This window comes from Vipera ursinii (assembly GCF_947247035.1).
Source record: "Vipera ursinii genome assembly, chromosome: 1".
Classification (NCBI taxonomy): domain Eukaryota; kingdom Metazoa; phylum Chordata; class Lepidosauria; order Squamata; family Viperidae; genus Vipera; species Vipera ursinii.
The window spans coordinates 41789043-41802836 of record NC_139512.1 but is presented as its reverse complement, the minus strand read 5'-3'; the positions used below and the strand labels follow the sequence as shown (position 1 = coordinate 41802836).

The 13794-nt window shown below is 39.6% G+C and overlaps 1 protein-coding gene across 3 annotated transcripts in view; it reads right to left on the bottom strand.

Annotated features, from left to right (window-relative positions):
- TRIP11 (thyroid hormone receptor interactor 11) overlaps positions 1-13282 on the bottom strand; it is a 43295-nt gene extending 30013 nt beyond the window's left edge. For 2 of the 3 annotated variants that reach the window (XM_083379484.1, XM_083379485.1), the window contains exons 1-5: positions 12637-13037; positions 6271-6347; positions 6014-6124; positions 4667-4945; positions 439-507 (exon numbers count right to left, since the gene is read on the bottom strand). In XM_083379484.1, the coding sequence (XP_083235610.1) occupies positions 439-507; positions 4667-4945; positions 6014-6124; positions 6271-6347; positions 12637-12778 (678 nt within the window). In that variant the 5' untranslated portion in view covers positions 12779-13037. Of the gene's footprint in view, positions 1-438; positions 508-4666; positions 4946-6013; positions 6125-6270; positions 6348-12636; positions 13038-13244 lie in introns of those variants that run through there. The other variant, XM_083379486.1, reaches the window with a different exon arrangement.
- Positions 13283-13794: the final 512 nt, after the last annotated feature.

Below are 13794 nucleotides of genomic sequence, written 5' to 3'. Positions count from 1 at the left end.
GAATATGCAATTAATGAAAAGCAAAGTTCATGGCTTTATAGTTAAAAGTTATTATGGTTTTTAAATTTAAATGTAAAGTTTAAAGTCCACTCTGGGGTATTTTATTCACTAACAATGCAAAATATCTGAAGACTGAATCACTTACAAAGTAAAATCTGGAACTTTTAGCAAGAAATGTCCATGAATGATTCTGAGGTTCTACCCTGTTGTTTTATTAAGCAGCAGTCAAAAGATACAATACAAATCACTGCTTTAATTAATAAGAAAACATGATAATAAATATTTCAAGATTTATATTTAAATTCGTATTCAGGTATTTTATTCAAAAGAACTTCAAAAAACATTCATAAATGTCTGTGCATTAGATGATTATCCTAAGCCTACAGTAACTATAAGGAGTGATCTCACTTAGGAAAAGAGATGTTGGTTTTTTTTTACCTTGATAATATTTTGCAGTTTGCAGATTTCATTCTGATCTGTACTATTTTCACCTTGAGGCTTAGAAAACTAAATGAGATGGTGGAGAAAAAAAGAAATTTAAAATGCTGAAAGTGGCTTAGGCTTAATAACGGTATGCAGCAGCAACATGGGAGGATCTTAAAATTTTAGAGAATTATTCTCGAATAGTGTTTAATAAATCAGAAGTTTCAAACTATACTATGAGTGTGGTCTAATGAACAGAACACCAGGACCCACCATAATGATTAAACACGTGCCTTGTGTTTTACATATTGCATTTATGTTAGCTTCAGTCAATAATTTAGGAGCTTCATAAGCTAAAACTCAGCTACATGTGTAGCAGTTTGCCTTTTCTTCCCACCCTGCCCCATTAAACATACTAAAGCACTATTCCTAGTATAAACTTAAGATCTGTGTTTATGCTGAAAAACAAAACTGTTACGGAAATATACATAGATAAATATTCAGAATTCCTGATGTTAGAAAAAAATGCAGCATAGTTACTAATGTTCTGTTTTATTTATTTTGTTTTATTCATTGCCACAAATAAAAATACGTAATGATGTTCAAGTCCACTATAAACCTGCAGAGATTGTAGACTCTGAATCTAATATTAAACAGAAGACTGCACTAGAAATAAACAACTCTTGTGCCACACAGGCAAGTTCCATTAATACAGGCATATAGAAATAAGAGAATTAATAATACATCTCTTACTTACTGCCATTTAAAGAAAAAAGCTAAGAATATATTTTACTAGTTTTCCCCTAACACTAATTCTAACTCTAGTACATAGAAAATATTTTCACTTTGTGTAATGCGGCCAACAATGTTAGCTTGCGTGATAATGTCTACATTACTGATCCAAATTGGAGGGAATCATATGAACATGCTGGGATAAAAGTAGTTTTTTGCGGCATTTGATAACATCCTTATCATTAGCAGAGAATGCTGCATTGTGATATATCAGCATGCATGGTAACTTAGTCTATACCTATGTGTCTTACTAAATGCATTATGTGAAAGCCTTGAGAATCAGGCAGCATATAAATTTAATAAATTATTAATTACTACAGGGCACAGTTCTCAACCTTTTCTATACCCCGTAATCCTAGAACACTTCTGATATATTCTCGCACCCCTTACAAAAGTAATACCTGGTTATGCATATACACTATAATTTTGAAACTTCTAAACCCAAGTTTTTGTACCCCCTGGAATATTGTCTTGCACCCCCGGTTGGGAACCCCTACTATAAGGTACATTATGGCTTATATTCTTATACCTTAAAGTCTCATTAAATGGCAAAGAAATGAATCAGCAAAAATGTAAGAAGAATAGGTCCTGTAAAATGAACAGAAAAATCAAGAAAATTACAAAGTTGAACAAAAGTGGTCTAATCCTGTGGAGTAGAAGAATTCATAGAACAAGGGTAAGTGTAGGTTTAATTATGAATACAAATATGAATGTGCATAATGCAAATTATTGGGAGTGCATATGAAAGTAGGGATCCATAGATTGGGTGACAGTAGATAGGGTTATTGGTTGCTACCCTGATAATCAAAGTGGAACAAAACATGTGCAATAGTCTGAATTAATGGGATTTGGACAAATATTTTAATAGCTGACATAAATGGATGAGTAAGAATGAGGTGTTAAGAATACAGAAGGATGACTGGGTTGACTGGAGAACCAAGAATGAATGAGAATGGTGATTGGTCAATATATGCTTAGAAAAATGTCAGTTTGCTTCAACTATGTAAATATAAGTCTATTTATATGTACATCTAGAAAGGAATGAAAAAAACGTAAGAGGTTCTAAATATAGGGCAGGCCATTTTGTGGTAGTAGGAAAAGTGAGTCTTGGTAAAGTAATGGGCTTGAAAACAAAAGAATGAAGTAAAAGAAACTAGAGCAAAAGTAGAATTACTGCAATAAGATAAGGATGAATCCTGTACAAAAAGGATTAGAAAGTAGATTAATCTCCAATAAAATGAGTGGAAAGTGGGAACAGGGAAAGAGGGAATGGGTTGCTTAAAAACAAGAATGGTAAACATAGAGAGCATCCAAAACAAATGAGTGACGAATGAATGAGCAAAAAATGGTCTGAATGCAAAAATTAGTGACCAATATGAAAGCAGTACAAATAGACCTCGGCTTACAACCACAATTGAGCCCAAAATTTATGTTGCTAAGAGAGCCATTTGCTAAGTGAGTTTTGCCCCATTTTACCACTTTTCTTGCCACATTTGTTAAGTGAATCACTGCAGTTGTTAAATTAATAACAGAGTTGTTAAATGAACCTGGTTTCTCCACTGACTTTGTTTGTCAGAGGGTGACGTGACCCTGGGACATTACAAATGTGAGTCAGTCGCCAAGCATCCAAATTTTGATCATGTGTTCATGGGTGTGCTGCAACGGTCATACACGTGTAAAATGGTCATGTCATTTTTTTTCAGTGCTGTTGTTAACTCCCAGCCACCCTCGTCCTCCAGCTCAGCCGCATACGTGGGACAAGCTACCTGCAACGGCCAACTTTTTTTTTTTTAATTCCATTTATATCCCGCCCTTCTCCGAAGACTCAGGGCGGCTTACAAGCTTAGCAGTAGCCTTCATTCTATGTATATGCCTGCTTTCGCCCCCCCCCAAGCGGCATTATTACAAAGTCAGCTTAATTGCCCCCAACAATCTGGGTCCTGATTTTACCTACCTCGGAAGGATGGAAGGCTGAGTCAACCTTGAGCCTGGTGGGATGCGAACCTGCACTAATTGCAGGCAGCTGGTGTTACTTAAGGAGGCATTAGCCCACTGCTCCACCAAGGCTCTTGACCCTGGGTGAGCCGGATTGCTTCAGCTATGGGGAGCCTGGCCTAAGGTTTCTATCGCCCAAGCTTCCTGAAGGCGGTGGAAACTGTAGCCCGCCACCACAGCTGAAGAGTTTAGCTGAGCTGCGAAGTTGGACGCACCCGTAAAGAAGTGGTGCACCCTAAGCAAGGAAGCGTTGTGAGTTTTGAAGGTGCAGGTGTCTGTATTTCTGCGGCTCACGTGCAGAATTCATACTGCACCTTCCCATTGGCATTCAAGGAGGCTAATCGTAAATACAAATCATTTATAATTTTTTTGAGAAATAAAAGAATGGATTACAATATTGACGATGAATGCAAATGAAAAGGCACTTTCCAAAGCCTTCCTCCCCCATCGAGTGAAACCTGAGCTGCCTCCCAGAGTGGGACATCTCGGGATGCCCAGCTTCCTTTCCCACTCGTCCGCAGAGGAAGAGAAAGCCGGCAACCCCGCTGGGCAGTGCAGGCCGCCTCCAGAGGCTGCTTCGGGATGAGGGTGAGAGAGAAACTGATTGTTGAGGCTCCAGCCAGCTCCCACCCCTGCCTGCCCGCCGAATTCCCCAAACCAGGGCAGGAATAGAAAAGAGGCAGCCTCTGCTTGCCTCCATCCCCAGCTCTTTTGACATTTCAGGCCGGCTCCCATCAGTGGCACTGGCAGCAAGCAGAGACAGAGGCACAGAGGGCAGGCATGCAGTCTGGCTTGCCAGACCTGTGCTGCGTGAGTTGCACAGTCCCAGAATGCCCTGGCCAAGGGGCCAGCAGGCTACGGCTACTGCAGAACACCATCGGGCCCCGTGCACTCACCAACTCCTGTATTGCAATGGACGTACTAACTGCATCCGTCTTGCCGACAATCTTAACTGGGGCTTATTTTGGGGCTAGGGCTTATATTACAAGCTAGGGCTTGTTTTTTGGTTAGGTCTTATTTTCGGGAAAACACATTATATACTGCCCCCATAGTGCTTTACAAATATAAGGGGAAAAATGGACGAATCAAGCAGAAGGCGAAAGTCCAAGCAAATGGTTGAGGAAATCTTCAAAAAGAGAAAGATGAGAGTTTTAAAGAGCAAAAAGCAATGAAACAGTGTGGGGACATGGTAGAAGCAAAGATGGTTTTCAAGGATAATTAGTACGTAGAGAAATGTAATGACAGGTTTACTATAAACTAGATTCAGCAACATTTTTGCATTACAGAAGTATAATTTGTTTACCTATTTCTTATCCCCTTTCTGTACTTTTGTATCATACTGTATTTCCTGAAAGGAAATAGTGTGTTGGATACAAATGTATATATGTAATTCAAAGTAAGTGCAATACATACAATGTTTGTAAACTATTTTATGTTATTCAGAAAAGAGACTCACTTGTGCAATCTGCTTCCAGTGTTCAACTTCAGATTCGAGCCTAGAAATTTCACTGGACAGTCGGTTTATTTCTTGTTGAGACCAGATCACATCTCCAAAATCCATATCATCTCTATGAAAATCAGAAGAATGCTGTCTAACAACAGGAACAAAAGAAGCTGATCCAGTGGCTGATGGAGAAACAAGAGTTTTTAACTGTGATGACTGAGCAGCTGATTGCATTTTCTGTAGTTGCTCCTGTAAAGCATTCTGCCTGGCTTTAAGATGGCTGATTTCCACCTAGAACAAGACACGTATATTTCAGTAAAGAAAATGTTCAATCCAACATTAACTGCAACTTTTAATCTTTTACATATTGTTTCATATTGTTAAACATTGCTTTTTTAAAATCTTTGATATAAGAAAACATAAATTACATGCAATGATTTGTCAGAGAAGGAAAATTACTTGTTAAAATATGTTTGTTTAAAAAACTTTATTAGCTCAAACACTGAATGTAAAATACATAGGTATGGGAATTTAGTATAATAACCAATCTATATTTTTGATATTTAGGACAATTAAACATGGATAAAATAGCTGTTCAGTCACTCAACCACTTTAAACTTTTCATGACAGAATGGATAACATTTCATCAAGTCTATGTAACATCAACTTGTCTTCTACCGGTCTCTTTTTTATTGCCTTCTATTCTTCCAATCTTCCAATCTTTTCCAATCTTCACAGTCTTTTCTAGTGACTCTCGCATTCACATTTTACTCTAGCAGCTACTGAATGATTTGTTCTTCCTGTAATCCAAGGAAGTCTGCAAAAATCTCTCCAACACTACAATTCACAGGATAGAACAGACTGATACACTATAGGAAAGTGGCTCAGACTGGTTCTAATTACATTTTTATGTTGTTGAACATATTCTATGCTGCACTGATTTCTACATATCTGTATACCATATTTCTAGGGTTCAATACTCAGAGAAATTTCAGCAGTCTCCCTAAACTAATTCCAGACTTCATAGAGAAGAGTAGCTATTCCTCTTTCAAAAAAATTCTATTACAAATGAACCATAAACTTCCTTAAACCTAAGTAGAACAACATAAAAATAATATAAAGAATATCTTGTTATGCAGATCCTTAATGATTCAAGATAAAGTATGATTTGTAAAAAGGTTTGATGCCACATAATTTACCTCAAAAATGACAGCTAAGATTTCAATAAAAGAACCAGTAACATATATTTACAACACACACCCATACTGCACACCTGTCTTTAAAAACTAGCTTGCAATCCTATTAAGTACATAAAGACACAAATAAAATGTTGTCGAACTAGTTTGAGCCATTATTTACCTCTTTCTGCTGTAGCTGATTACGGTACTCTATACACTGTTGCTTTATCTGAAGCTCTGCTACTTCATTCTTTTCTTCAAGATCATTGCAAAACTTTTTCAACCTGTTATTCTAGGGACAAATGCATCGAAACATTAACAAACAATAGCCTAAAGCTAATTTAATTTAGAATACATACTGGGTCTGACTCCCAAACACAAGAACAAAACTGTAATTTTTCTACTTGCTTCTACTGTTTTTCAGAAATAGCATCCTACCTCTGATCTCAGTGTTGCATGAAGGCTTTCTACATCTCTTGGACCACTGTTAGATACAGGAAAATCAACTGCAGCATCTGAAAAGAGCAGGAACAGAATGAAGATGAAACCTGATACTGTTTCCCCAAAAATAAGACCTAACTGGAAAATAAGCCCTAGCATGACTTTTCAGAATGCTCATAATATAAGCCCCATCCCCAAAATCAGCCCGTTAACATTGTCAGCCAGATGGATGCATTTAGTACCACATTTTCCCCAAAATAAGACCTAACCGGAAAATAAGCCCTAATGCGTCTTTTGGAGCAAAAATTAATTTAAGACCTGCTCTCTGGGAAATATGGGTATTTGAAGTACACGTATATAAACATGTGTGTGTATGTATGTATGTTTGTGTGTATATATACACAGAGAGAGACACACACACAGAGATTACATCAACACAAGTACCAAACATGGGATTTCTGTTTAATTCTAGGGAGCTCAAAATGCCTCACCTTGGATGATTTTTATTATTTTTTGCAGATAAAATTGATCAGATTTGCCTTTAGTTTTCAACACTGAGCCAACAGTGGGATGTTGCTCCAAAAATGCAAATACACCAAAACAAATATAATTGTGGAACTCACAATAAGTAGTTATGTAACTGTATCTTTCTTTAATCAGATTCCCACCTTTGAGTATTGCATTCTTTGAAATCAGAAAAAAATTATAATAGGTTCAAACCAATCAATAAGAATGATCAAGGTATTAGAAACTAAGTCCTATGAAAAGACATTAAAAGAGATGGGCAAGTTTAACCTAGAGAAATATATCCAAATGGGAAGATTCAGTAGCATGTTCAAATACCTGAAGGATGTCATACATAAGGTCAAGAATCCTTCCTTTTTCTCTTTTTATTTATTAAATAATAAAATAGCAATAATAAATATAAATAAATAATAAAAATAATGAATATTTTTATTATTTATCAATTGCAAACGTTTTATTGTCCATGAGAGTTTTCCTCATTTATTCTACCTGCTACATATATTTCACCACAAGTTTGCATAAACAATGTTCAAACTGTAGCTGATCAGATACTGTGGACTAAATAGAAATATTCAGACTCACTTCTCATTGTGTTAGGACAGACATGTCAAACACAAGGCCCGGGGGCCGAATCTAGCCCGCGAAGTGGTTTCATGTGGCCCGCGAAGCCATCCTGGAAACAGTGAAGAAACGGCCCCCACTGCCTTGGCCCTGGCCCAGAGACCCTCCTCCTGCCAGAGACCCTCAGATCTGTCCCACTCCTGACTAGGCCCCCATAGGCACCCTTGATGTGAACGATGTAGACCTGGCCATGCCCACCCAGTAGGCCATACGCACTCTAGCCACGCCCACCCAGTAGGCCACGCCCACCCTGGCCATACCTGCCCGGCCCCCTGAGGGCAACCGCAATGCTGATGCGGCCCTCAATGAAATTGAGTATGACACCCCTGTGTTAGGAGATTTCAACAGTGCTAACTTAAACCAAGAGCTGCCAAAATACATTCAGCATGTCAACTGTCTTACTAGAGGCAAGAATATTTTAGATCACTGCTACACTACATTAAAAGATGCTTATTGGTCTTTACCATGATCACGATTCAACTGTTTATAGACAAAGACTTAAAACCAACAATTAAATCAGTAAAGTCTTGGACTGAGGAGGTAAAGTTAAAGCTACATGCTTCCCTTGACTGCACAGATTGGAATGTTTTTGAAGCTACCTCTGCAGTCTTGGATGAATTCAAAGATACCGTGACATCATATGTTAGTTTTTGTGAAGTCCTATGTGTGCTAACCAAAAGCCCGAGAATACACAACAACAAACCTTGGTTCACAGATAAACTCAAGCAGCTATGTCCTGCCAAAGAGGAAGAATACAGGAAAGGAGGTAGCATGCTGTATAATCAGGCCAGGAATGTATTAACAAGGGAGATCAGAGCAAAAAAGCTACTCTGAAAAGCTGAGGAATCAGCTCTCAACAAATCAGCCAGCAAATGTGTGGAAACCCCTTAAAGATATCACTGGCTACAGCAAACCTCCTCTCCATGCTGAAGGGAATTGACAACTGGCAGATGACCTGAATGTGTTTTACGGTAGGTTTGAGAGAAAACCACTGTCAACTATCACCACCCTCTCCATCTCAGATACACCAAAAACAGACAAGTCTCCTACAATTGACTCAATCCCTATGCCCACCACCACCACCTCTGGTGATCACAGAAAAAGATGTGCAAGGTCTATTTCACAAACAAAAATCTGGAAAAGCACCAGGCCCAGATAAGGTAACTACTTGCTTGAAAGTTTGTCCTGACCAATTGGCCCCCATCTTCAATAAATCACTAGAAATGTGCTATGTTCCTTGCTTCAACTGCTCTACTATAATCCCAGTGCCTAAGAAACTCTCCATCAAGGAGCTGAATGACTTCAGAGCGGTTGCCCTGACATCCGTAGTTATGAAAACCTTTGAAAGGCTAGTGCTGGCCCACCTGAAAACCATCACGGATCTGCTGTTAGACCCTTTGCAAATTTTTCTACCAAACAAAGAGACTGGCAGATGATGCTGTTAATATAGCATTGCACTACATCTTACAACATCTTGAATCTCCAAAGATCTATGCAAGGGTCCTTTCTTTCATCCAGTAATGAAAGAACAGTTAAAAAATAGGACTGTGATTAATTAAAAAGACCAAAATGTCAATTGGTTCAGCAAACAGCCTTAGAACTGACAATGAAGACACAGAAATAGTGGATATTCTCTGTTTTAGGATGAGCACTCTACAGTAAAGGAATCATCAGTCAAGAAATATACTACAAACTAGCATTTAAATGGGTATAAATGAAATATGTAGCATCTTTTCCAAATAAACTTTGGAAAAGATAATCAGATGCTATAACATATTATCTATAAAGATTACAATCATGTAAACAATGGCTTTCCTTGTGACATTCCATGAATATGAAAGATGGACCTTTGAAGAAGCAGAATAGAAAGAACACACTGAATTTTGGTGTTGGAAAAAATAGTAAATAGCAATGAAAACAAACAAATGGTTCAGGGAACAAATCAGAATTCTTAGTCAAGGTATAAATGACCAGGTAAGAATTTGGATGCATTATGTAAAGACCCACATCCTGAGAAGTCCATAATATTGGGAAAAGAAGAAAGAACGAGAATGAAGGATAACCAGCAACAAGAAGGATGGAGTTGGTTACAATAGCGATGAATAACTACTGAGAGACTGAAAAAGGCCAGACTGAAGACAAGACCATCCTGAAGAAAGTCTATCTATATGGTTGCCAAGAGTGGAAACAAACTTAAGGCCATATAATCCTTCAATTAATCACCAGTTTAGCTACTGAAGTCCTTTCTAACCAACCTGCCAGATTAATTTCAAATGGGGAACTATAATGTCAATCATCTGGTCTGCCTCTTTGGCTTACAAATCCATCCAGGCTGTTTTTCTTGTTTGGCATTATATTTGTGACACTTAGATTGCAGAAAAATATCATCTGCCTACAGGATCAGCTATCCAAATAAGCCCAAAGCAGGTATGACAGAAGGCTATTCAAGCCTTCCCAATCAACTTTATTTCTTCAGAATAAAATAAAAAAGTCGTACAACAAATTATGATATCTTAGAGGCGCCTTTATTAATACATAGCATGATTGTTAGGAAGGCCACTTCCATGCAGGAAAAGCATACGTACTATGCATATAATGAGGTGCAGAAAGAACTCGTATAGTATCTATATTAACAGCTTTTCTTAAAAGAAAGTAATACATATAGAAAAAAACAGTAATCTGTACAGGAATTGTGGAATGCTATTGTCTTGTCTGAATGTAATAATACTACTACTTATAATACAGGTCTTGGACTTTGGCACTTTCTCTTCTATCCCATCTGTTGTCATACAGCCTGCTATATGACTGCTATCACTTCTAAATACTTCAATTAGTGCTTCATTAGCAATTAAATTTACGGTAAATCTGTAAATCTCTTAATTCAAGCAACTCTCTCCATATTTGAATTAAAATTATTACATACAGTTAGTGGTTCTCTAAAACCGCTTTGTGACATAATTTATGGAAAATTACAATCTAAAGAGCCTTTTGATACTTTTGTCATGTTTTGTCCAGTACTATCTTCTTCCTCTATATTACAGTGTTGCTATCCTTCCTCTCATAAGATATGCCTATTGTAACAGAACTATTCATAATAAGGATTTGAAGATATTAAATATTTTGATCAACTGTATTAATACTTATTTCTTAGTTCAGATGAAATGAATGTTTTAATACATAAAGCTATAAAAACCTTTAATAAGAACCTTATTCAAAAATCTTTAGTTTCAAGAAATTACTTTGGGATAATTTACCAGTCTTATCCACCTATAACCTTTTCTTTGGCTCCTAAGAGAGTAGAATATCTTACAAAAAGAAAGCCATCAATTTATAATCCAAACACCCAAGACTTTTTCCCCCCTATGGTATATACTTTGATCCTTGGGTTGTGTGAATTTCCAGTCAGCTTGTAGGTGCTAGGCTAGAGGCTGGATGGGTAGGAATCAGTCTTAGTCCAACCCTGGCAAGACAGAATGGCTCTGGGTTTTTGCCCCCCAGGCTCAGATGATACTTCATCTGACTCTGGATACCCCATCCAGAGTCAGAATGGGTATGCAATTTGGGGGAGCCTTCTAAACGCACCATTTCCGCTCAAGGAGCGGTGATTGGGGGGGGGGGACAAGGTTGTCTTTGTACTGATTCATCTGGTGTGCACACTGCATCCATTCCTGGACTGTGAGGGCCACTTCCCATATGGATTACTACAATACACTGTACATGTGGGTGCACTTGAAGACTACCCAGAAGCTGCACCTGGTCCAGAATATGGTGGTTCATGCAGTGATCGGTAACCCCTAGGTTTACCCATATGAGACCTCTGTTGTGTGAGCTGCAATGGCTCCCAATTTCCTTACGGATGCAAGTCAAGATGCTGCTTATTACCATTAAAAGCCCAAGCTCAGGTTATCCACAGGACTGCCACTCCCTACCACAACAGATAGGGTAAGCATGTTCCTAGTCCCTTCCTTTAAATATTGCCATCTTATGGGTCTAGAAACTATGCCTTTTCTGTGACAGTCTCTACCCTCCTAGCCTTCCTTAAAGTACCTAAGATCAAGTACTGGGATAGGATGAGGTGGATGAGAGGATTTATGGTTTAAATTCATATATATGTTGTTTTAACTGTTGATTGGGAGACACCCAGAGTTTGATGTAAGTCGAGGGCTACAATATATAAATGTTTTAAATAAATTTTATTTTATTTTTTATTTTAATTCCATTTATATCCCGCCCTTCTCCGAAGACTCAGGGCGGCTTACAAGCTTAGCAGTAGCCTTCATTCTATGTATATGCCTGCTTATTAGGGCTTTCACACACACCCCTAGCGGCATTATTACAGTCAGCTTAATTGCCCCCAACAATCTGGGTCCTCATTTTACCTACCTCGGAAGGATGGAAGGCTGAGTCAACCTTGAGCCTGGTGGGATGCGAACCTGCACTAATTTCAGGCAGCTGTTGTTACTTAAGGAGGTATTAGCCCACTGCTCCACGAAAGCTGCAGTTCCAAATTCTTTGTAGTATACCAGGCTGGAGATATTTTATTTTTATTTTTTTGCTTATTTGTTTGCAACATTCAGAGTTGTTATTGTTTAAGGGAGGAAAGGCAGAATTAAAAAGAAAACATCCTATGTTCAATGTTCAAAACAACTGCCTTCCTCAAGTACCTGGGCCAAGATCCCTTCCTTGTTTTTCCCACAGGAGGGAAACATATGCTGCCATTCTCCACCTGCAGGATACAGGTAACATTTATTTATTTTTATTTTATTTTATTTTAATTCCATTTATATCCCGCCCTTCTCCGAAGACTCAGGGCGGCTTACAAGCTTAGCAGTAGCCTTCATTCTATGCATATGCCTGCTTATTAGGGCTTTCACACACACACACCCCAAGCGGCATTATTACAAAGTCAGCTTAATTGCCCCCAACAATCTGGGTCCTCATTTTACCTACCTCGGAAGGATGGAAGGCTGAGTCAACCTTGAGCCTGGTGGGATGCGAACCTGCACTAATTGCGGGCAGCTGGTGTTACTTAAGGAGGCATTAGCCCACTGCTCCACCAAGGCTCCATTTTACAGAGAATATCTCCACAATCTCACTGGAGAATATTTGAGGAGAATTCCCGTCCCCAATCCGGAAACTCTAACCTGCCATAGTCTGGCCAACTTGGATCTTTGCCGCTTGATCCTAACTCCCCTCCCCATCGCCGCCTTTTCTTACCTCCCACCTCTTCTGTCCCTTCTAAGAGCATATCCTTGGTGAAGCTGGAGATGTGCCCGGACAGTGTCGATAAGCTGCCTCCGACCTGTCCCACCAGGGACTGGCCGAAACCCGCACCCAGGCCCCCCAGCCACGACGACATCCCAGCCAGGGCTCAACACGGTCCACGGAAAGGAGAAAACACGGAAGTAACCATCAGCTGGGGTCTCCGACGCCGCTTTTCCCCCACCCCAGTCGGGGGCGTCCCTCGGTTTAGCCGCTTAAAAGAAGAGCAGCAAGTTGCCAGGTGAGTTTTTTGTCCCTAAAAAAAGCTCTGATCGTAGTAGTTCTGCCGGCCAGCCGTCCGGACCCGGGTTTCTCAATCAGCTGTAAGGCCTCCAGATCCAGCTGCCACCTCGACGGCCGCCATGACACCTCCAGCTCACCATAGAGCACGAAAGGGTAGAGTGCCCCCGTATGCGCTCGGGGATGCGTCTAAAACAGGGGTAGGCAACCTCGGCTCTTTTTATGACTCGTGGACTTCAACTCCCAGAATTCCTGAGCATAGCTGGCTCAGGAATTCTGGGAGTTGAAGTCCACGAGTCATAAAAAGAGCCGAGGTTGCCTACCTGTGGTCTAAAAGAAACAAAGGTCGACGGGACGCTGGAGAGCGGAAAGGTTGCGCTCCCTCAGCCTAAGGAGGACCGGAAAGGGCAGTTTTAGTTTCACCTGGCTTTGCACCGTGCCATCCAAAAATTTGGGTGGTGCAGCACGCTTTCTTGGAAATCCATTGTATCCGTGGCTAATTCCCAACTCGACATGCAACTGAATTCCTATTCTTGGAGGATAGCTCTTAGACCAAGGGTCTTCAAACTTAGCCCTTTTATGACTTGTGGACTTCAACTCCCAGAATTCCTCAGCCAGTGTGCCTGGATGAGGAATTCTGGGAGTTGAAGTCCACAAGTCATAAAAGGGCCAAGTTTGAAGACCCCTGTCTTAGACCTTCCCCCCCCCCTGTACACAGATGTGAAATATTTCACGAAGCCGTACGTGGTATCCAGAAATACTTGTGGGTGCCCCTCCTTTGTGATTTCCTCAGTTTATAGGAACAGTAACAGCACTTTTTATTCTGTTCCAGTGAATTTCTTTTTAAAAAAAAACAAAACACAATACTTCAGA